Below are 25,952 nucleotides of genomic sequence, written 5' to 3'. Positions count from 1 at the left end.
CTATGCTTATATGTTTCTTGGATTTTAAAATTAGCAAGTGCCTGCTCCATGGACCCCTCAGAGAGCATGTATCTTGTCAATACCATTTGTAGGAGCTTAGAGACCCAACTTGGCAGAGATACAGAGAATGATGCAGTAAACATAATTTCAAATAATATAGGCTTCTGCCTTAGTTACTTGCCCAAATTTCAATTTCTGACATTAATACAATTTCTATATATTGAAATGAAAGGAGATGGATACCAACCTACCAATTTCTTAGCAATGTTTTAATGGTTAATGGGAACTTGAATAATTAAGAACTAAAGAAAATTTGTAACTTATAAAGCTTTTTTTCTATGAAGGTCATCTATTTATAGGTATAACAGAGTTTATATTGAATTAGAATTTTATATCAGTTTCTAAAGTGGTATAAATTTTAATTTTTAACTATCATAGATGCAAATTCAATCTCTTTCGGAGTGAGAGTGTGTGTGTGTGTGTGTGTGTGTGTGTGTGTGTGTGTCTGTCTGTCTGTCTCTCTGTCACCTTTTTTCTTTTCTTTTTTTTTTTTAATGGAAGTTCATTAAAGAAAATGTTCTATTTTTACTGGAGATCCATTGACTCATGACTGTTTTCCCTACACAGAATGAGGATGTTTGTTTGCCTGGAGACTCAAGAGTCAAACATGCAACCCTAAGCACCACTTATTTATGTTCAATTTATATATGTGACTGCAATACATTTTCTACTAATTTTCAGATATTTTGAAACTTAATTCTTTTAAATTCATTAATAATATATTAAGATATATTAATGACATCAAATTTCTTAGGTATACCTTTCCTAAAAATGTTTGCCAAAAGAATGTCCTACAAAGAAAGAATATTATTGAGGCACCAGTTTCAGAAATTGATTTTTAAAAGTTTATAAGTGATTAGGCAGATCTTTATCTTAAAGTTACATTTTAAAAATTTTCTCTATAAAATAATGACTGTAGTAGAAAAGTTTAAGACTTTTAGGAAAGGTATCGAAAGGTTTAGTTTTGAGCTTTAATAGGCCAAATGCCATCTGTTTCTACAATTTGTAGCATTTTATTATTAACAATTCTTGAAAAAGGAGTCAGTCTATTTCTGTGGTGAGGACAGATTTCTGTCCATCTGTGCCTGTGTTGCAGCATGTCACTTGTGCTTTAGGTCTACATAGCTGTGAGCCAATGTTGATGCCGTGGCAAGGTCAAGAGGTGGAGAAGCCTGTCAGCACATTCTGTCTCTAACATGATGACAACTGCAGACTAGCGCTTCAGGCTCTGCCCTGAGCAGTCATTCTATTCTGCGCCTTCAAACTGGGCCTTCTATACAATCATTTCAAGGAAAACGCTAATTTTAAACATTTAAAATTATCAGACAAAGAACTTAATCTATTATATGTCTCTGATTAGTGTTAGGTTCCTTATTAAGGTGACTTGTTTCTCAACATTTAAAAATGTGATGTTTTTAAATCTTTTTCTCAGCTCCTTAATATACCTCGAGGTTGGAATCCATATGAAATTCTATTTATGAAAAATAGCTGCAAGAAGAATGCAATGGGTTAAGACTGACTTTAAAGACTTTTAAGTGTTGCATATTGCTATTAAATACTTCATTCTTTTGAGAAATCTTAGAAGGTAGGCTCTCTAAATGTGTGTTTTTCTTTTTACAAAAAGTGCTTACCAGATTGTCGTAGAGGAGTTGCACTCGCACCGAACGAAGCGAGAAGCCGGAGCAATGGAATGCTACCAGGTGCCTGTCACATATCAAAACTCCTTGAGCGGCGGTGCTCCCTACTACTTCGCTGCGGAGCTGCCCCCAGGGAATCTTCCCGAACCTGCCCCATTCACAGTGGGTGACAACAGAACCTATCAGGGCTTTTGGAACCCACCTTTGGCTCCACGCAAAGGATACAACATCTATTTCCAGGCGATGAGCAGTGTGGAGAAGGTAAGCTGCCTTAGAGATTTACTTTTTCACTGCCCTGAGGAAAAGCCGCAATCGAATTTTATACTCGGTGCCATTTGTCAGAAAACAAACAAACAAACAAAAAACATGAAAGGAAATAAACTGGTGTGTAGGGGTTTTTGTTTCTGTTCCCAACAGCGTGCACAGTTTTGGGCTGAGGCTCCATGTGTTACATTGCACAAGACTCCTGTTTCCTAGTAACTGCTTCTACTTAAGCCTTCTTCAGGAAAGCACACAAGGGCAATTGTGAGCAAAATGATTTGAAAAAGTGGGGGTGCTACTGCTGGGACTCGGGCCCCAGTAAATATCGGGCATTGTTCTGTCTTCTTTGCTCAGTAGTAGCACACTTCAGAAGATTAAATTTACTGCAGGATAAACAGAATGCGTGTTCCACAGCAGGCTAATAAACCCTTGTAAACTTTTCAAGGGGTACAAACCAAATAGTAAATAACAAGTAACAATCCTCTGATTACAAAGTAATGGGACGCCTGTGGTATATCTGACAGAACCTAAACAGAAGGCCGCCTGGAGTTGGCTGGATGCTGTGCCATTAGAGAAGTCTGTTTTGTTTCCCTGGTTGTCCCTCCTTTTCCCATTTTGGACACAGTTGTTTTTGAGCACTGCCGCTGATCCCAAACGAATATCGAAGAGGAAAACACAACAGGAAGTTAGAAACTACTAGTGGTTCCATATGTGGGGAAATAACCTGGCCTTTCATGCCTCATGCTGTTCTCTTTGAAAGATTTTCTTTCCTAAAACTTATTTAATTTATATTTTAGAGAAAATAGAAAGAAAAAGGTTCACAATTTAAAATCCAATAACAGGATGACATTTTTGGGGTACGCGTATCTGTATAGAAAATTGCTGGGTTTGGGTAATCGAGTCCCTGAGATGGGTACTTGAGAGATAATGTGAATTTGTGATATCCAATCACAACAGTCATATTATACCTTGGAATAGTTTAATTGGAAGACATAACAATCCATTTACATTTCTGCTGGGACCATGAAACTTAGGGTATTAACTGGTAGCTTTTGAATAAAAGCTCCATCTTTCTGCTTACTCTATATGACTGGCTTACAGTATATGGCAGAAAAAAATGCCACAGCATCTCCTAAAATGTACCCCAAAGCCAGAGACTGCTCATAGTTGAAAATGCTCTTCTTATTTTCTAGTTTATGCATAATGGGGTATCTTTAGAGGCAGGTTGGCTACCCACTTCCCACTTACACATCATTCCATACCACTGATAAAAATGGGCTGCTCAAAAAAGAGATGATTATAAAAGTTAATACTTCATTTTGGGTATAAAGTAGCATAGTGGTAGAAAACATAGTTATGTGTTTGGGTAATCATCTTTAGAGAGCTGAGAGATTCCAAATTAACTTTTGTTACTTGGTGTGTGGTATGAGAGAAGTATTAATGAATGTCTATTAGTTTAAAGGATTTCCTCTGACACTCTATAAGAGCTTTGTTATAAATTTTCTCTTGTAATTGTTAGCATATCTGCATGAGGTATAATCAAAGTCCAGAGTAGAAATAACATATTTCACAGTTATCCTGGCAAAGAGTTTTAAAATTGACGTGGCTCCTATCAGCAGAGGCTGATAATACTGATAGAGTTAACAGCAGTTGCTTTTAGGAAATCAAAATCCCTTTGGGCCTTTATGTGAAAGCAAAACAATCTCTTGCAGCTTACTATGAAGGCCTCAGGTCACAATTAAGTAATAGAAATACAAGCTTTCATTTTTAATTACTGATTCCCCCTCGGTGCTTTATTAATTTAAGAATAAATGCTTAAGAGAAAATTACAAGCTCTTCATTTATCAATGCATACAACTAAAGATGGAGTTATAAATACACCTTAAAAACAAATAATCTGTATTTTGTTCAGTGGCTTTAACATCTTTTCCAGCTTCTTTGAATCTTCATTCAAAGATATAAACTGAATTAATTAAGCCCAGGAGGTGTGGACCTAGAAGTATGGTTCACCTCCTCATGCCACCCCACAACATTTAGAAAAAATAAAGGAAAAAAAGAAAGTTAAAAACGGAATCTAAAATAATTTGCATCCGTTTGTATTCCTACTAATTCCTTGACCCCATCAATCTGACAAGAGGAGAAAAATAATTACATCAAGAAAGATTTAACCCTTAACTGCTAAATTAGAAAGAGGAAAAAAACAGATAAATTATATTGCAACTGTAATGTAATTTTTTGATTTTCTTTCTAACTACTGTCATTTAGCTTTTTAGTTATGCTAGACTCCAAGTATGAGTCTGTAATGCCCAGTTTTGGTCTGAGTGTACAGCTTTGAGGTAAAAACAAAATTTGTATTTGGGTCTGATTTCTGTTAGCTGTGCAACTACATTTTTTTCCTGACTGTTCAAAAAGTAAAATATATGCAAGTAGAATGCCATACTTGATGCCTCAGACAAGACAGCCTGTTTCATTTCAAGCTGCAAACAGATATCTAAATTTTTAGAAAAACATTAAATATTTTTAAAGTCCTTATTTTAGATTTTAAAAAAAAAATCTCTCTGAAAATACATGTAAAAGCATTAAAAAATTCTTTAATACTGCAGTTCTGTACTTTATAAACCTATTTTATAACCCCAGATCGATAGTTTATGAAGTAGGAAACATTATGTATATACTGACTATTTTCTTTCATTTTTACTTCAGGAAACTAAAACCCAGTGTGTACGAATTGCTACGAAAGGTAAGAGGTTTGCTTTTTTTTTTTTTTTTTTTTTTTAAATTCCATTTGCCCACTTTCTAAAACGAAAGAGCTTTGTTCCCTGCTTCAGGGCTAATTACATGCAGCACTTCTATTACAGAGTATTTGCATTAGGGCCCAGTTAAACTGCCAGCCAAGTCCTCTGACTCACTTGGGTGTCTTTAACATGTAATGAGGTGCTACTTTCCATCCTATAGTACTTGACTGGAGGAATCTTGTTATAAGGATTTAGAAAACCTTAGAAGGGCTTATTTCTGACATTTAGTGTCTGAAAGGTCTTGAGCTGCTGATCAACCAACGTATTGGGAAAAAAGCTCAGCAATATCAGCTCAAAATAGCAAGTCGCTTGTTTAAAAATCTCTGTTTCTTTCTGTGGTAAAAAGAAGCAAGCTAGTCCAGGTAGATGTAAAAACGTAGGTGTGGAGACTGGTCCATATCTTCATCAGTAGTGCAGTTGTTTTTAAGACACTTTACTTTTTTATATTAAAAAAACTTATCTATCTATCTCTATCTATCTATCTATCTATCTATCTATCTATCTATCTATCTATCTATTTAATTCAACCAATGCCAAGAAATTAGATACGTGATGGCGAATGGCCAGTAAGTTCCTGCTGACATTTCATATTATAGCCTTGTTGCCTAGTTTCTTTAGGAGAAAACATTTTCATCTTTGAATGAGTATTTAGAACTAAGAGTGGGAGAAAGTCTCCAGCATTCATTATGTTTATAATCCTTTATTTAAGACTTATTTGGTTGTGCCAACAAGGGAGAGAGAGCTACTTCGTGTATTCTAACAAGAGAAACAAGAAAAAGCTGTCTGCATACAGACCTGGGGCTCTGCAGAGGGTTGGGGCTCTGGTTTGTTTGCTGCCAGAATTAGTATTAGACCCACATTCATGAGCAGTAGTTTATTCATTTGGGGGGAAAATGAATGGCCATATTCTGTTTGTACTGGCATCTTTCCTTTCATCATTTTTCTCCATCTAATCATCAATCTGCCCAATTGAGCATTTGTGTTGTGCTCTTGATTTGTAAAGGCAATCAAGAAAAACATTTTCCTTGACTCATGAGAAGTAATAAAAAAGCTCCGCAGAAGACCAAAAAAAAAAAAAAATCTCAGTTTTTAATTCAAATACTGTGCTTCCTCATGATCTTGAAAAAATAAAGAAATCCTTAATGAAGGGAAAGAGAGTATATACAGATGCACATGATGTCTAAGCATTTATTTTAAGAACTTAGCTTATAGATCAAGAGAGTTGAAAACTGTAGAAAACAATGTCAGAGGTATTTAAGAATTTGTCACCTATGCTTTTCTAGATTTAAATAGAGCCAGAAATGTAAAATCGTCTAACATCAGCCTCCAAGCAGTTCTTTAGAGATGGTCATGCTGTGCTTCTATAACTGAGAAAAGATAGCTATACATGATTCTAAAATTTAAAAAATTTATTCACTTATTTGATTATTTGCATTTACACAAGATTTGTATTATATCATCCCTCTCTCAATACAAATAACATTGTGATGAAAAGTATCATGTTGTATTTCGACTACATGAACAGTGAAATTATGGAAATCAAACTTCCCATGCGGCACAGAATATTTGCCAGAAACTTAAGGGTAATAAGAAAAGAGTCCATTTGTGGTAGTTTCTTTTTTGTCTAATAATTTATCCTTGCTGTACTTCTGGATGGCAGGTTGACAGTGTGGTTTATGAATAAGAGAAGAATGAGGACTCTAGTCTCAGATTGGGTCCAAATCTTGACTTTCTCCTTATTATTCTTCAGGGTTGGGCAATTTTTAAATTTCTCACCCCCAAAATAAGAATATTAGAATAATTTCCTCTTACTATTATTGTAAGGATTAAATTAATTTAATGTATGAAATGGTTGAATAATGCCTAATATATTATGACTATTACATAAGAGTTAACTACTATTTTATCATTATAATTATTGCAATCATTTTATGACTTCAGAAAGACATAGTTTGTGTTATGGAGTTATAAAGAAATATGTATAAAAACAAAACTGAATTGTTATAATAGAAATTACTTGGGAAAAGTAAAGATTTTTTTATGTTTCTATTCAGATCCAATGTAATTCTTTCTCTGAACATATAATATTTTTCCACATATGAAAAACCACATTTATTAGAGTAAAACCAACATACTGTCTGACTAAATTTTGAACTAACAGAATACAAGTATGGTCATCCTTTGTATAAAATTTAAAATGAAAATAAAAACTTTCTGTCAGAGTATTTTAAAGACACACTTAATAGTCAAAATGGCATGACCATATTGCCTGGGAAGAAGCATGAAGGAACCTTCTGGACAAGAAATGGTTCATTATTTCACAGATGTATGTATGCACAGATAAAAATCTATTAAACTATGTACTTAAAATGTGTGCACTGTGCTAATTTAGAGCACTGAAAATTCTCAAGGAATGTGAAAGAATTTAAAAGCCAAAAACTAGTACACATACTAGAATACCATAATCATTCTGAAAATTTTTGACATGGGAGAATCGTTATAGAAAATTTCTAATGTAATTGTTTCCTGCATTTTTGGAACTCATACCTGATGGCAGCTATCACATAAAGAGGATACAGAAATTGGCTTAAGTATTAAAAGAAAAAATATGAAGTATATAATCAACACCATGATGTTTAAAATAAATAGTAATGTGAATATGTATTAGGTGACAAGGGAAGAGATATTCTGGGAGTTATGTTATTTGCAGTGGGGATCAAAGCTTCTGCTCTCTGACTTGCATTTAGGTAAGAAGCTTTGGAGAAGATATGCGTCACACAGAAATGGAGTGAAAGGGTTTATCTAAATTATCCTGGAAATCGTGAAAGTCATTCCCTTTATAGAATAGCATATCCAAAACCAGAATTGTAATAAACATGTGAAAAGGAATTTAGTCAGCCATATCTTTGAAAAGCAAAAAAAAAAAAAAAGAAGAATAAGTCTCAGAAAAAGTTTTCAGAATACATCAAGAAAAAGGGGCAACGCTGAAAGTCTCTTGTATAGTGAGGCAGGAGCACAGTGCAATGTGCATGTTTTAGGTTGTTTGATATGCGTTTGTTCTGTATCTTTTTACATATAATTTATAACAGTGCTCTAGCTGGTATTCATACGCGCGCGCGCACACACACACACACACACACACACACACAATTTTTTATAAGTAAGCAGCTAAAAATCTTGTGCCATGGTGTCCTAAAGAATGTACACTGCAATAGCTTTATTTTCTTCCTATTTCACTCAGATATCGGTATTCTTGTCATTTGCTTAACAAGTATTTTTATTTAATGTCTGTTATATACCAGATGATATTCTAGGCCCTGGGAATAGAACAGTGAATGCATAGAACAAAGCCCTTGCTTCTATGGAACGTAAGTTCTGCAGAAGGGAAATTTACCAGACACAAATAAATATGTGATAGTCAGATGGTGATAGATCATTTGGAGAGAAATAAAACAGTATGGGGGAATAGGGAATGCTGGGGCACGTGTCTAGGGCATTACCCTTTTGTATATACTTATCAGAGAAGGACTCATTGGTAAGGTGAAGGAAGTGAAGGAATAACCCATTTGGCGAGAACATTCAAGGCAGAGGGAGTGCATGTGAAGACCTTGAGGAGAATGTATCCTTAGCTGTTCAAGGAATGTGTGCCGTTCTCAAACTTTAACTTGAGTCTTAATCACCTGGAAGCCTTGTTAAAATAGGTGGTTGGACAGAACTCCGGAGTTTCTAGGCCTAGGGAGGGGCCCAAGAATGTGAATTTCTAACAAGTTTATGGCTGTTGCTGCTGTTGCTGCTCAGGTGGACACACTTTGAGAACCACTAATCTAAACATCCCCCCCACGCACCAGCGCCGGTGACTAGTTTAGGGTTGTGTATGTAACCCAGTTTTGGTCAGGGAGATCTAAGGATATCTCTTTCATCAGATCTTCTAAGAATTCTTTTTTCTTCCTAATTTATAAAAAGAGAGATGGCAAGGACAATACCCAACCCATCCTTCTTATATTGGGCATCCTTTCATGAGGGTGTGATATTTAGCAGTTGAGAGCCAACTTTGCTACAAGGAGGAGAAAGTCAAAGGAAACAGTAAGGCAACTTGGATCTGGAACAACTCTGAGCTGAGCTACCCGCTGCTGAAACTCCTTAACTGCAGATATTTATGTTTGATAAAATAAATGTCTTTGTCATGAAAACCACTATTGGTGGGTAATGTGTTACCCATAGCAGATAATGTCTGAACTAATGATAGATTCCCCCTCATACGGTTTAGGAATAAAAATAAAAAACAATGGTTTGGTTTTAGTATGAGCTGTAAAGCACCAATTGTTTCACAGAATGACTGCAAAAAAACACTTGAAGTCCATATAAACTAATTATTACCAATCACATTTTAAAAATAGGGTATCTCCTGTTAGGTGTCAGTCTAGAACACCGAGAACATATTTGCTGCCTTGGCATAGGGACTTTGTTAGGGTTTATCTTCACTGAGCTCTAAGTTAGCTGAAAAGGAGGAACTCAGACAGTTCCCCTAGAAGCCATGATAAAAAGAAAATTCCAAGCCCTAAGGTGTGCATATCTGCATTCATCTATTTATTTAATATCAGCTTTTTTATTCTTTTAAAAAACCCCAAGTTGACATGTGATTATAAAAGATGTATTTAAGGCTGGAGAATTCTTTTATATAGGGATTGGCTTAATTAGGTCATTATTAATTCAGAATATTACCTATGGTCAAACCATGATATAGGTGTTTCCCAATCCCTCAAAAATATCTTGACTTCATCGCTAGCATGGATTTTAAACATACATTTTAATATTAAGAACAATTAACTAGTCACAAGAGAATAGGTGTGTATGGAAGAATTTATCGAACATATATGATATAACATACAAACAATGGTAACATTTCATTTTTATTCTTTCTTCCCTCCTTTGTTGTCTGTTTCCTAATTACTGGATGAGTAAGTTGTTTTTTTTTTTTTAAGCATTTTTTGTATAATCTTACTTTTGTCTCATGTTGCTTTATTCAAATCTTTCATTGGTGCCCTTTTCTCTGAGTGTGCAGATGGATAAAAGTGTCTTTTTAGGTGATCAGACATTAAACAATAACAAACATAGAAGAAAAAGAACATTTAGTCTGTCAAGAAATTACAGTAAAGCCATAGAAGCTCCATTTAGTTCTACCGTGTGTGTAGAAGCTACTTGACTGAATTCATCTCCACTATATTTACCTCAGATGAACTTGAACCTGAGTACCACTCAACAATCTCAGCTCTTAAATTGCACTCTTATGCTATATTTCTTACAGAGCTTACAATTGCAGTGAAGGATAGTTTGAAAAACAGGGTTGAGGTATAAAGAAAAAAATGTATTTAATTGGGTTTCAGAGTTTAAAATCCCAACCTTGGTCTCCTAAGTTGTACTAAAATGCTTTATATTTTGCCAGCTACATGTTGAAGGAAATGGTAGAGCATCGGGAAGAAATTTTCAGGGTTGTTTTATACCATTTTTTAAGCTGATGGAAATTAATGTCAATTAGTTTAGTCTGGCCATTAAGAAATTCTGACATAGGCGTGGCTTTTCTATATCCCTAGGATGAACTTGCATTTGAAGAAGCTGACATCCCTTCTGAAAAACTAGTCAATGAGAATAACTTTGTTGTTTTTCCTAAAAATGCCTAAGTGTTTTTGCTGGTACTTAAAACACTTCTTTCTCTTGCACCTCATTTGTCCTGCCTATTGGATCTAAGTCCTAATTTTCAAAAATGTATCTGATTTAGAATTTCATTTTTCTTGAACTAAGGAAAATGAAGGCGTATCTAAGTGAAACCAAGTTGGGAACAACCACAATTTTAATAAAGCTTAAATCAGTAGTTCATGGCTTGAAATTAGCCTCTGTTAAGCACCAATATTTCCTACTGCTCTGTTGTTGTAAATTTTTTTTTAATATAGAGAAAGTTATTTCTCTATTATACTATATTATACTTAAAAACTAACAGCTAATCAATTTTTAAAGCCTGTTTGAAAAACTAAAATATCCCTTTACTTTTGAAAAACCGAAGTAAAATAAAAATATAATATTTCTACAGTGGAGTTGAAGGCTAACAACTATACAAATTATTTATTATTCAGTAATTTTTTTAGGATTAAGAACTGTTTAGATGGACTACCTGGTTTCTGAGGATAGGGATGACAATCAGCTTATATTTTTTGTCTATGCCTGATATTTAATATAAATGCAGTCAATCTTTAGAATGGATGAAGGAATGAATGGAAGACTACTGTTGTCTAGTATTATTCTATTTTTCAATGTCCTGAATATATATCAGTTGTCTTTTTTCACTACATTTTTATTTTATTGACATAATTTAGAAATGATTTAAAGTATTTTCTTTTTAATATTTACAGAAAAATGAAAAAATAATGAATAAAAAATGTACCCTCTTAGTATTCCAATTAGCTTTTGCTTACCTTCCTTTTCAGCTATGCTGCACTCTGAGAACAGAAAAAATATAGAAGGAAAAGTTTTGTCTGAGTTACTAATTTCATTATTCCTTCTGTTAATTTTCATCTTTTCTTTTCATGAGTATCGATTTAAAAGCAGATTAAGTTTTACTCTCCACCCTACTGAGCAGAAAGCATTTGTGTGTGTTAGCCATTGGGTCAGCCGATTCCTTGTAACCCAATGAATTTGTGATGTCCACAATGTCCTGTCCTCAACGGCCCTGCTGAGAGAGTATGTACATTATTATAAAAGAAGCAAATGACTTAGAAGCCCTTGACTTTTAAAAGCTTGTGCTCCAGTTCATGATACATAGAAAGACCTGAGAAAAATTAAAGACTATAAAAAAATACAATAAAAATTTTCTATGTAGTGTATGCTGTATAAGTATTCTACTTATGTAATGGAGGAATCTTCAAAAACAGCAAAGCTACTGATGGGAAATTTCTGGCAAGTGATGAAATCTAATCTCTGATTTTAGAGGCCAATTGAACTATGCTTATTGTTATTTTTGATTAATTTTTATTTTTAGCAATGATGTATTACTAGTTTATTTTCCAGACTTTTTTGGTATTGAGCATTTACTTTTGTAATAAACTTTATAAAATTGAAAACAATGGTTACAAACATAAACCTCTTATATACAGAATATTAAAAACTTTCTTTAGTTTTTCCATTGTTTCTGAAAAGATATAAAAATAAAACCTCTGTTTTTAAGTATATTGAGAAGTTGCAAAGTGAGATACTAAGTTGATAGCATTTGAGATTGCATGTATTGATAATGTGTAACAAAAGAATATTAAAATAATTTCTGCAGCTGCCACTCATAACACGATTCCAAATCAACCACTGAACAGTTCTGTGTTTTCACTGAATGGCTTCATAATAAGTAATGGAAATTATATTAGTAATAAGTAAATTTGAACTTATAAATTTAAATTAACATTTATATTTCATTTAATATTTCTTTTACAAAATAATTTTATGCTCAAAGTTGAATACCTCTACTTTAAGTCATGTCTTCATTTTATGGATGAAAAAACTGATGTTTACTGATATGATTTTTCCAAAGTAGCATAGATTGTCAAAAGTGTAGAACCAGAAACGAACTCCCTGTACTTTTTTCAGGATACCACATTTATTCCACACTACCTCTCTAGAATCATCAATTTGAATATTAATATATGTTCAATCCCCATCCTCATGTCAGCCAAGGTAATATGATTACAAATATCCACTAAAGTAATCATTTCTCTAAAGTGGTTAAAGACCAATCTTGAGATTTTTATTTGATAGTTTAGTGTATACTGATGACATCAAACTGTGGTACCAATTGTTTATCAGGGAGAGTTTTATAATTTAGAGTTTGATTCAAACAATATTAATAGCAAAGTCAAAATTATTGTCTTTAGTTTTAGAAATATTACCTTAAGAGACTAATAATACAATAACACCACTAATAAAACATTTCATAGACATTTATGAGCAATGGTCAGATATAGCATTACCTTGTAGAGCAAAGGTGGCAAAACTCTTGGTAATAGGATTATCTCTCCACAAAATCACTTTCTTTAAAACTGTCAATCACAATTGAGCCTGTTAACATTTCTAGAGAATTGATATGATATTAAATACATAATGATATGGAGCTCTGTGATAGGCTGCATAATTCTCTTCCCACACCAATATGTCCACATTCTAATCCTTGACCCTCTAAATATGTTACCTTCCATGGCAAAAGTAACTTTGCAAATGTATTAAGGACCTTGAGATGGGTTCATTATCCTGGATTATACAGATAGACTCAGTGTAATCATAAAAGTCCTTATAAGTAACATGTGGGAATCAGCGAATGGATGTGAGGGCAGAAGCGAGAATTGGAGTATGTGATTTGCAGAAAGACAAAAGGACCATGAGCCAAGGAATGCAGGTGGTCTTGGGAAGTATGTATATAGATACATGCATGTTCACATACATATATATGTTATCTGTTGATGTCCTTATCTTTATATACTAGCAGTTCAGATTCTCTATTTTAATCCTTTGATTTTGAAGACGTCAAATACTAAATTACGGAGAATTTAAAGTAGTTTTGTTCTTAGCAATTAAAAACAGGTCTTGGAGTTAATCCCCACATCAAAAGATTACAGTAGCTTTATTACAATATATGGTATTATGAGCTCTGCCTTTCTTTTTTCTGTATTTATCCTATTGTAGGGATAAATGATTAAAATCCAGTTTGGACTCATTGAAACACACTTGCAGAGTATTATAGAGCATTGGTTTATAATGATTATTCTATAATAGACCGAGCATTCTTTATCCTCTATCCGTTTAGAGTCTGAAATTATTCATTCTATTTAGTTTTTAATGAAATGTGGATTGTTTTAAAGATTATCTCTGATTTAATAAATGGCATTAGGGTAGAAAGTTAATTGGATCTTTCTTGAATGAGCAGTGACCACTATTGATAGAAGGAAAGATATTAATGACACATTTTTAATTTGTTTTATGTTTTTAAAACTTTTATATTAGCAAAGAATTTTTCAGAGATCAGTTTTCTCAAGTAAATTATGTACTTCCTATTACACTCATAAAAAAAGTTGGAAAAATTCTACTTCATTTCAAAACAAATATTTCTCAGATTATATGAAATGAGATACTTGAGCACATATATAGTTTAGTGTGTTTTTATTTTAAAGACAGAAAGTGAATGTTGTTATCACCCAAACATATGAATAGTTGCATCACAGCCTAGCTTCAAAAATTGTAATCTTGCTCACTTTTTACATTTTTTACTCTTTCAAAGCTTCTGCTGAACTTACTGGTAATTACCATTTCTGCTTCATTGTTTAAGGAAATGCAGAAATTTCTGTTGTAAATATGATAGTGGAGGTGATAAAGTGATCCTTGCCACATTTTATATATCCCTGATTATAGCAGAAAGTACACAATTTCAGTATCAATGACCCTTAAGTAAATACATAAATTGTATTTTTAAAACAATGCTACTCTTCCTGATAGATGTTTGTGGGTGCAGATGTGTCTCCATATTGTAAATTTAGAAAGATGATGTTTTAATTGCTGGCTGCTGCTGTTATTTACAAATAACACCTGGCTTTGCATCTGTTTTTCTTAAAATTCCACTCTTTGCCTTTGAGGAAATCAGTTCTTGGTTTGTTTGCTGTTAAAATTTCCCAGATGAAAATTCACCTGGGCTATGCTTTTATGGTAGGATTTCACTGTACTAGTAAGACTTTGCTCACCTTGATAACCTTCATCTTTGGTCTCACTTCTTTAAAAATGCTGCTCTGTTGGCCAGTTATTATTTTTCTGACAAGTTTAGCTACTAGGAGAGATAACTGAAGTAAATATAGTTTGTTGATGGTCATCTAACTGTATACTAAAGACTTGAGCAAATAAGAAAAATTCTGTAGAGGCAAGGAGGAAAAAAAATGAAAGGTCTTAAAGTATATAGCAAAACATCACCTCATGTAATTCAGGCATTTCTCAAAGCTTTTCTACCATATCACTTCTCAGAAGTGATGATGGTCACAACCACATTGTTGGTGTCTGATTTTTTTTTTAAATATAAATTTCACATCATCATGATATATAACAGTCACCTCTTGAATACATCTTTATGCATTGTTTAATTTCCCTACATCTAACTATTCCACCAGGTGCTAAACATTGGGAGTTTGGTCATCCATTCAGAATATATTTATTGTATGCTTACTCTCTGTCAGGCATTAAGCCAGATACTCAGCTCCAAGGAAGACACTTGTGACATGGAGAACATGAGACCTGTATGCAGGTACCCTGTAGAACAGGTTTGGGGTAAAAGTAGTCATTGGCCACATCTGTCTTAAGTCATGGGGTATCATCATCCTCACGGAAATTCCTCAACTCTGCCAAGATCAGTTCTCAGAAATAGAATACTTCCCTTTTCATTCTGGTAGAATATTTAGTCTATGTTATAGACTCGCTCTAATTTAGGATTTGCTAATAACCTCCATTAAAGAAATATTTTCATATCTATCTGAATACTATGTAGACTTTCTGGATCAGATTTTATAAAGTGAATCACCAATGTGTTGTAGATACAAAATTTTATATATTTACCAAACCTGGTGAGAATCTCCAGAACTACTTTACTACTTTGCAATTATGGGGGCATATCTGTATTTCTATTTAAAAAAAAATATATATAGATTTTTCTTTCTTTTATTCCTAAACACTTTACTATTTCTTAAGACTAAAGTCATTCTCTTAGGTGACCAAAATAGTTATTGATTTTAGTAAATTTAACTTTGATATAACACTTTTTTTTAATGGTGACACTGGTTATCAAAATCCCAATAAGTTTCAGCTGTGCACTTTAACAGTAAGGCATACATATGTTTACACTGCGTGTTCACCTCCTATAGTTAGATTTCTTTCTGTCACCATGTATTTGATCCCTTTTACCCTGACTACCTTCCCTCTCCCCTCTGGTAATCACTAGTCTATTGTCCATGTCCATGAATCTCTGTTTGTTCTGTTCATTTTTTTTTTTTTAATTGCTGTCATTCTAAAATAGTGGCCTAAAGCTTGCATTTGTTATTTAACTTAAAATATCTTGGATATATTTTCAAGTTAGAAAATACAGGTATTCCATTCATTGCATGAATGTATGTTTAATTCTTCCCCAATTGATGAATGGTTAGGTTATTCATATGTCTTGCAATTATATGCAATAATGGAATAAATATACTTGGCTAAGATATTTACATTGTCTGTTATAGAATAAATTCCTAAAAGCAATATTTCTAAGTCATATAATATGTATATATTTTAAAAAGAATTACAGACAAATCACATTCAAAAAGAATTATACAAATTTATATTTCAAGTAATATATCAGATTGCTTGTTTCTCTGTACTCTTATCAATACTAATTGATACCAGTCTGTTAAGATTTTGCGTCTCTAATGGGCAAATATGATTGTTTGTTTTTATTGTTAAATGATTTACTTAATGATACTACTGATTTTGTTTTAAAACTTTTCTATAAAGAATAAAGAAATGATCACGTGAACAGTTAACTGTTCAATTTATGTGGTGCATTTTGTTTCAAGTTGATGAATAAAAAAAAAAAAAAAAACAACATTCGAGCTCTTATATCAAAGGCCACCACTTAGGGAAATCTTAGAAATACTTTAGTTTGCATTGTCATATCTTTAAGTCCATAGTGGTTCTGTCACATTTCCTGAGCTGCTATCGATTCTCAATGGTCTTGGTTTATGAAATGCTTTTATTAATCACTAACAGTCTCTGATTTCAGATTTCTTCATTCTCACACTGAGTAGAGCAGCTTCCCTAGAAGTTATGAAAACTGTACTTTCTATTCTTTTTTTAAAAATGTATGTGTCAAAAATTAATCAAAGATAGATGAGTAGCCACAGGAGTGAGTTGGGATTCATTAGGTAAATCAATTGCAGAGGCAAATGTGGAGAGTGTTTTTAAATTCACTGCTAAAACAACAACAACAAAAAAAAATTTTAACAACCAAGTTTAAAGAAGCTATTTGAAAAATCTATACAATACTTTGCAGAATGACAAGATGAATGTCACAACACTCATAGAAAAATGCATAAAGTACACTAGTATTTCAAATTTTTCCAAGAAAAAAAAAATCTTTTCTAAGATGTATAACTGAGTTGAAAAAAAAAAAAATGTATGCACTTCACCAGTTATATTCAGTTTGACTTCTGTTTACCAGATGTTTTGATAGAAGTCTTTTTCAGTGTTCAGTATAATGATGTCTGTGAAACATTGCTGTGAAACGTCTGAACTATATATCCTGTTTATTGATAAAGAACATATGGTTTTGGGAATCAGTTTAAAACCACATGGACTTTTTTTTGTGAAGCAAAAAGTTCAGTTTTTCTCTCAATATAATGATTGTTTTAAAAATTTTAAAGAAGAAATCCAAAGTTCTCCATAATATAAATAGTCATCTAAAGTAAAATATTACAGAGAAAATAGAAGAATATTTTATATTTCTAAACTATGGATTATTTATTTTCTTGTTTTAGAGGAATTCGTTTTAGAATTGACCAAGTGACCAGTAATGTGCTCATTTCTCTAATCTTTTATCATGATCACAAGATGTTTATTTACCAAAATGATGCTAAAATGATTTTTGCAGATGCTTTAAACATGATTGCCTTCATTCCGTTTTTTATCTAAGTAAAGACTTCATTGAAATAAATATGTAGTAAAATTCTAGATTTACTTCCTGAAAGTGTTATTGTCATAGGAGTAACAATTTAAATTTGATTTTCTAACTATTATTTTGAGGTGTACGTTCTTAAACCTTTGTAGCCACATGTTCCAGGAGGCTCTGAGAACTCTGGAGCCTCAGTTGAATAACCCTCTCAAAGGACTGACATGCCCCACATTTGCATCATGCTTTCATTTGGATCCATTCACAGGAACAGTTGTTGACATGCTAGGTATCAGAAAATGACCTAAATTAATTTTTCTGCAGGAAGTAGCGGTACTTCCAGGATGGGCGATTCCAGTTTCAAATTTCCCCTGAGATGTGAACTAATTCACTTTTTATGCAGGATGACTTAAATGACTTAGTATGTGATGTCTCTTTTTTCTCCCAAAGAGGATCTATTCATGATAAAGACTTTGGATCAAATGTATAGGACTGTTTCCTGTGAGGAAGCAGCAAAATCTAATTAGTCCAAAATAAAGGGGTGGGAGAGATGGTGACACTGTGAACAAGACTTCACTTCCTTCCAAACAACTGAAAGAATGACTCAGGAAGGGGTCTCAAAGAAATCAGGTCATTTACTTTTTTTTTTAACATTTTTTTTCAATTCAAGTGGATACACAATATTATATTAAAGTGTACAACGTAGTGATTAGACATTTATATAACTGTAATAATCACCCCATTTAGTATAGTACCCTACTGACACCATACATAATTATTACAATATCATTGACTCTATTTCCTATGCTGTACTTTCCATCTCCGTGACTGTCTTTATAACCGGAATTTGTACATCTTAATTCCTTTTTCACCCATCCTCCCAAACCCTCTCCCATCTGGCAACCATCAAAATGTTCTCTGTATCTATGGTCATTTATGTTCAAAGACATCGGGATGATTAATTAGTAGTTCCTTTCAAGAATCCTTTATAATTAATTGTATGATATATCTATTTTTTTTCATTTTGTTAATACTTTATTTCCCATATTTATTTTAATATTTTATTTTAGTAAGTACTTATCATGCTGAGTATTAAGTATAAACAGTCTTAGGAGTACAAGATGAATACCATATGTTTACTGATGTTTAGACACTCACATTCTCTTTACCACTATGTATTTTTTTTCTTGACATTTTCTATTGATGAAGGTTCTCTTCCCTTTTGTTTATGGCTAATAACTCTAATTTCTCTCTCTCTTTTTTTTTTTTAGTAATCATTTCTTACCTTTAAAATTAGCATTCTCTATATAATTATGTTGCTAGCGGCCATCTTATAGTTTGATGATTTGAAAGGTTAGGTATCTGTCTCTAAAAAGACCTCCCAGATGTTGCTGCTCCTAGGAACATGATGTGGTTACCCCAGAATGTGGATCTGATAAAACTTGGTGATTTTGTGGAGCTCATTCTCCCACAGCCCTTAAACTCCCTGTGCCTTGGTTGCCTGGGCTTTTTTTTTTTTTTTTTTTTTTCATGTACTGAGACATGTTTATGGAATATAGGTTCCCCAACCATCCTAGTCCCCAAATACAACTGCTATTTTGTAAGACCTTCATTTTCATGAAACAAAATACATTTATTGTGCCAAAATACATAATTTCGAAAGTAATCAATAAAACTCCCAACCTTAATATAATAAAAACTAAAGGAAATACTTCAAGTAAGATATACCTCATTACATAAATGAGGAGACATAACCGCACTCGATGACAAAAGGAATACAGTTATGTTGGCTGTTATATGTGGAATCACAGACTGCAATAACTATTAATACAGACTGCCCTGCCTCTCCCCACACCTCTAAATATTATAGAGTCTCAACTCTAACCACTGGGAGACTAATGTTTCTTCACATTTTCTAGATGCCTAATCTGAGAACCACTGTTATGAAACTTAACCTTCTATGCTAGTGCTTATTTGGGGCATTTGTTTCTACTTATCTGTTTTGAGGAAGGTTTTCCTGCAGAACTTTTTTGTTTTCCCCTAGTGCCCACCTTAGTATGACTTGTAGTGAGTATATTTTCAAATGGCAAATCAAAAAGCGAAAATGTGAATTTCCTTATATTGTATCATTACCGTGTTGCCATCGTGTGTCCAGGTGACATTGGCAGAAACCCTCACTGGGGTCTTTGATAATGTTTTATAAAAACAGTTAATATAGTTTTTAATAGGTAATGTCCTCTGAGTGGGAGGACAAGATTTTCAGCAGCAGAAAATGAGAACTCCCTGAATTTCCTTTAACCACAGCACAAACAACATTAAATAAGTAGTTTCGAAATCTTTGCGTCTGTCTCACTCACATCTTTCTCTTTGCTAATATATCTTTCTCACATAGCTATGAAACACAATATTACTTCAGAATTACTTCTATAACAAAATTTTCACTATATACCACTTTGATTTAAATATTTCAATCAATCCAGAAGTATTTATGAAGAACTTAAATACTTTGACATAACTTCAGTTTATGCCTCAGTCCTCAAGTCTTTTTCATCTACTTCTGATTTCCTAATCCTTTTACTTCAAGTTAAAAACAAAACACAGATAACATCTGACATAGCAACTTTGTTCTCCAAAAAGGAAAGAATTTTAAAATATAAAATTTTGACAGTTTTAAATGTTGAAACTGTTAACATTTAAAAATGTTAAAACATTTTTGATAGCTTATTTTTAAATCTATGGAGACTAAGTTTCACAAAACTCAGAACCCTTTTTTTTTTTTTATCAGTGTCTTCACCAAACTCATTGACTTTACAATACTCTAGATATTTAATAATTTCATACTGACTGCATAAGTGAATGAATATGTGAATGAATACAACGTGTTTGTTAAACATGCAAACACAAGAATTTAAACAAGCAAACGTATTTCTTTGATGAAGATTTTAATGATTCTCTTATCAAAGGGAAGCTTGTACTAAACACTTTGATGGTTGAAATGCTGCTGATCAAAAATTGATCCTCAATTTGAATGTAGTGTTTCTATCATTGTTGGATTATTTCTGAAAACAGAAATGGGGAGTTGATGGGGCTGCCTTTCTCCATAACGAGACCCAATTAGACTTTAATTGCTTTACCTGAGCACATATTTCTTTCTGTTGATTTTTTAAAAAATACATTGTGCTTTCTATAAAAAACATTACGGATAACATAATTTTGCAAAGGGTTTAGTTACCCTGTCTACACAGTTATTGACCCAGGCATAGCTTGTACTGAGGGACTCTGATCTGTATTCAAGGAGCTGGTCCTAGGTGTAATGCAGTATTTCTTTTTATATGAAGATGTGTGGTAACTTAGGGGTTCAAGACCTCATTGACATTCATAGGACTCTAATCAGACCCAATATTAATTGTATACGAATTTTTTTCTGACTTGTGAAATTGACCTTTAATTATCAATTTTACCTTTTAATACAAAATCTTTCATTCAATATAAAACCACTGTTTCAAGTAACTTCTAAATCTGTTTGTCAGTAAAAGAGAACAAAAATTTATCTTAGTGCAATAATAGGAGACATATTCTATTCTAAAATCTTCAGAAATCTGGCAAGATGAAAATTGTGAAATGGCTATGATCTGCTGAAGTTTCATTATGGTTCTAAACTCTTTGGAAAGAGATTTGTCAGCTGGGTTTTTATGCTCTATATCTGACTTTAACAATTGCTACCTTGTACCATTATAACTTAGTATCTCCAGAAATTCCTCTACAAAGTCCACTTTCAAATTAAGAGCATAGCTTTGGCCTCTGTGCCAGGCCCCAAGTGCTACCCTTATGGACCAAAATCAGTAACATTTTTTCTAGGCTACTCCTCAGGGAATAGGAACAAGTGGAAACAGTTTAAAACTACTAAAAATTGTTGTTTATTCTTTTCCTACATTCGCCACAGCTACCTCCCCCTCCACTTCTCAAAAGTCCCACTGTGTCTTCACCAACATTCTCATCAGTTCTTTAGACATTTAAAACTCAGCTGCTTTCTCTCTAGGAAGTTCACTTAGCTCATAACTGGTTTACAGTACAACTTTGCTAATCTTTTTAAAAATATTTGTCATCCAAGTAAATAAAAATCAGCGTCAGGTCCAGGCAGTACTATCCTGGGTGTGTTTTCATTTTTAACATAGTAAACCTCACTGCAGCTGATATTCCTTCAGTAACCAGACCTACATCTGTGACAGATGCTACCAACTCCTTTATTCATGGTATTGATTAAAAAAAATAAAATTTTTTTTTAAATGTAGAACCCATAGAACCTTTCAGCCCTTGGAAACCAGAATTGTTGCATCTATTCATCCTATAAAGAGCTGAATGTTTTCACCTTGATAGTTTGACTGTCATATTTGATGGTTATTTGATTTTTTAAAATATCTAACTACAAGCAATTTATAGACAAGTAAGACATTATAAATAATGACAGATATATTTGGCTGAAAATGTCTTGGATTATAATGAGAGCTTAGAATCAATCACTCACCTAGAAGTTTAACTTGATGAAGCTTTTAGAGCTATGGCCTTTACAAACTTGTAACAAAATAAGGAATCTCCTATTGCTGATCTGAATTAAGTGACTGGCTAAGCTTATGGGAACCAACATGACCTGTTACACAGAGCCAGAAGCCAGAAGGAAGAAAACCACAGGAGGCTGATTCAGCACAGCACAGAGCCCAGAGCAGGAGGTAGGGTGGGGCAGGAACCAACCAGCTTTGACTGGAAGGGAAGGTGAAGTCTGGAGCCAGAGTCCTCTGGATGTGAGAGATGGCAGCTAGATAAACCTCTGTAGCCTGCTTTATGCAGAGCTGGAAATTAGGAACAGGTCAGAGGTCAAAGTCGGCCAGGATTTTGAAATGAGAGCAGGCACAACAAACTAGAAACACTTCAGCTGTTCAAATAACGGCTGCCTTCCACAGGAAGTCTTTGGTCTTGTGATTGCTGCTAGGCTGTGGCCTGATAGGCACTGGCACTGGGTAAGGGTACAGAAAAAGACAAGGCATGAAACTGAGGACACTAATTCAGACAGGCCACTAGGCAGGTAAGGTTTTTTTTTTTTTTTTTTTCTTACAGGGAAAGAAAGTAAGGAGCGATACACCTCTTTTTCTTAGTCATTTTAAATTTTACTTTTTAAGCTATCTTAACTTGGTTTAAAATCTGCAAATTAAAAGATAAAGTACAAGATTTTTTTTTTAAAGAATACCTAATTCAATTTGGTTTCAGAAACATTTGGGCGATGAGTTATTGGGGGACAAGAGCATAGATGATTTTTAAAAATGGAATAAAAGTCATGGTTACTTGGCATTTTTTCATTAGCTGTCACACATAGCCACCAACCCCACAAAAAAAAAAAAATGGTAATTGCCATAGTCTACTCTTATATAGAACATTCAGAAATTTTATACAGACATTGAAATTACTTTCTCAATTTTCTAGAATGATTCAAGGGGGTTCAACTTCACAACTGTTCCTCTTTCGAATTTTTAGCATTTACTGTGTAGCATTTATATAGCTTTAATGTCACACGGCTTATGTTATCTTGTACATTTATTTTCTTTTCAAACAAGGTACAAAGTTTCAGAGGACAGGAACCATATCATTATCTGTGGGGTAAAAGGAAATGTACCAGGCTTTGAATGAGATGACCTGGGTTCTGCAAACCACTTGTGTGGCCTTAGCCAAATCACTGGCTGATGTCTAGATTGCCTAAATTGTAAATCCAGTTAAATGAGTGGTTTTCAAGGATGTGGTGCAGGATGAAGTCAGAACATTCAAGACTTGGGTTTCTTATCTCTGCTTCAGCTACTAAATCTGCTCTTCATGTATGTCCTATCTTGGGCTTCTACATAGGATATAAAAATATTTTTAAATTAGCTTTTCTCAGGCTATTTCTAAATCCCCAACAAACAATGATACAGACTTAAAAATTTCCCCTGCATTTAAAAGTTTGATATATTTGGTGTTAACATTTCTTCCAAACTTGGAAGTTTCATTTTATTTGACATATCTTTTAGTATATTTCTTTGGATCTAGTATCTAATAAATATTTGTTGGGGAAGCAAACAAATGCTATGACTCAATCATATAATGTTCAGATGTTCATCATAATTTCCATGTGAAAAATTTAGTCTGTAGCAAATGACATCTGACTTTGGGGGAGAATTCTTTTCATGTCAGCTTGAAATTCTTCTTAGACTTGATTTCTGACTTAGGAAAATGAAAAGCAAACCTGACGTGCACATGCTTTGTGTAGAGAATGAATTGCTTTTAGGAGAATAATCCAGCTGCTATCTGATCAGCCATGTAGGACTTATCTATGGAAATAAAAAATGAAAACCTTCCTTTTTCAGTTTGAGCCACATATATGAAGGCTTTGATAAGATTAAAATAATCCAAGGAAGCAATTTCAAGATGCACAACTAGAAACAGAAACTAAGAGACATCCATATCTCACATGACACAATCACCTAATGGAAGAATCAGGTTTTAAGGACGTTCTCCAGATAATGTCAGGATATACAGATAAATATGAACAACTGCTAGTTGAGCTAGAAACACTGCTGGTTAAGTTAGAAACCTTATGATGTTTATCTTTCAAAATGTCTCTCTTTTTACGGCATAAGATAAGTATTTTCTACTCTTGCTAGTGAAAGTGTGTGTGAGCTGTGTACCTTAATGGGGCAAGGCAAATGATTGTTGTAAATTTTTCCTGCCTCCTCTCTGATCTGTAAAATGGTGTTTTTACAGATTACAAAATACCTCTGATCTTTTGGGCTATTGTTACAACAGCAAAACAAACCTATAAACTTATTCGAAGATATTTGGAAGAGAGGTCTTATAAGAATTCAAGCTGAAAATAATATGATTTTCATCATAATAAAAAGATACACATGTAGATGAAATTTTCATGGACCATAAACTTTTGGAGAACTATATATAATTTATCACTGCTTTTTCAACTTTGCCCCAGAAATACTTTATGTCTATTTCTACTTCCTAAGTATAGGCTTTAGATGTTTCATGCTTAGTAACTTATTCAGTGCACGAGATTTAAAATGATACATATATTATATATATTTCTTAACAGAGAACTTAAAACTTTTGTACAATTCGAAAATGTCCAAATAAACGTGTTTTTTGCCCACTAGTTCATGGCTTTCACATGACAATTACAAATAACCTTTTGGGCAACTGCTTTTCCTGTTTATCCAAACTTAGAATAGAACTAAACCAAGAGTTTTGCTTTCTTTGGCTTCTTCCATGATACCCTACTATCATGGGTGTTTCTTTTTTTTCATACACAATTTCTTAGTGTGTTTTGCTAGTTCTTACTTCTCCTTTATAGTTCCTCAGGGCTTGGTTCTGGGCCCTCTGCTCCTCTTACATTCTCTCTACAAGATTTCACTATATAGCTTCGAACATGTTCTGTAGTAGGGTGTGAAGCACTATTGATTCTACTATCTAAACTTGAATCTGTTTTTCTCCCCCATTTCCACTGTTACTAGTTTAGTCAAAGCCACCTTTATCTCTTTCCTAGACCATTATAATATCACTGCAGCTGGGCCTCCCATCTATCATTGCTTCTTTATATTGATTCTCCACATGATAACCAGACAGAGCATTTAAGAATGTAAATCTGATTATGCCACTTGTTTAAAGTACTGTGTTGTTTCTAAATGCTTTGAAAGTAAAGTTTGAAATCTTTACTTTGGCTTCAAAGCCTTCCATTATCTGGTGGTAACCTAGCTTTCAAGTGTAGCCTTGTGGTACTTCCAACATGTTAGCCACACTAAGCTGTCTTTAATTGCTTGTTGCAAGGAGGCTTTTAAAGCTGTCTGAAATGCTTACACATCATGTTGCCTTCATTTTTAACCACTACGCAGGGCCTGGATCTAGGCCCTCTTCTCTTAGTACAAGATTTTACTGTGGCTGCACTCACATTCTATGCTAGGACATCTTGCAAACCTGTTCTCTTCTTTCAGACCTCTCTTCAAGTTACTGCCCTTTGATTGCAGTATGTACTCACTCAATATCTTTGTCTCCTTGGCACACACCTTTTAGGGCTCTGTATATTTATACTTCCTTTATTACCTAAACTAGATGAGAGTCTTCCTTTATGTGTCCTCATAATACCCTATCTTTTATGTCTGAGAATTTATCGAAATTTTAGTTCAAATTTTTTTGTTTACTGTCTCTTTGCCCCTCTAAGCTAAAAGATATATCACTGACATCTACCCAGTGCCTGACATATAAAAAGCACTCAATATTTGTTCACAAATAGTCTATATGTCTTGGCTTGGATTAAAAACAAAACAAAACAAAAAAACTGCGATCTATATTTTGAAATATTTAAATAAAAATAAGACATTCTATTTGAATATATATTTAAAAGTAGTTTTGATTTTTGACAGAAATATTTGAAATATTAATGCATATGCTATAATGTACTAC

General features: G+C 33.4%; 1 protein-coding gene across 9 annotated transcripts in view; it reads left to right on the top strand.

The window, feature by feature from the left end:
• The window catches only part of PTPRK (protein tyrosine phosphatase receptor type K), a 474,269-nt gene that overhangs the window by 390,439 nt on the left and 57,878 nt on the right, over positions 1–25,952 (top strand). For all 9 annotated transcript variants that reach the window (XM_016157105.2, XM_016157108.2, XM_016157109.2 and 6 more), the window contains exons 12-13: positions 1,685–1,958; positions 4,662–4,698. In XM_016157105.2, the coding sequence (XP_016012591.1) occupies positions 1,685–1,958; positions 4,662–4,698 (311 nt within the window). The remainder of the gene's footprint in view (positions 1–1,684; positions 1,959–4,661; positions 4,699–25,952) is intronic.

The sequence above is a fragment of the Rousettus aegyptiacus genome, unplaced genomic scaffold, assembly GCF_014176215.1.
Source record: "Rousettus aegyptiacus isolate mRouAeg1 unplaced genomic scaffold, mRouAeg1.p scaffold_m13_p_1, whole genome shotgun sequence".
Classification (NCBI taxonomy): Eukaryota; Metazoa; Chordata; class Mammalia; order Chiroptera; family Pteropodidae; genus Rousettus; species Rousettus aegyptiacus.
The sequence above is the reverse complement of the archived record's forward strand: the minus strand, read 5'-3'. Positions and strand labels throughout refer to the sequence as shown.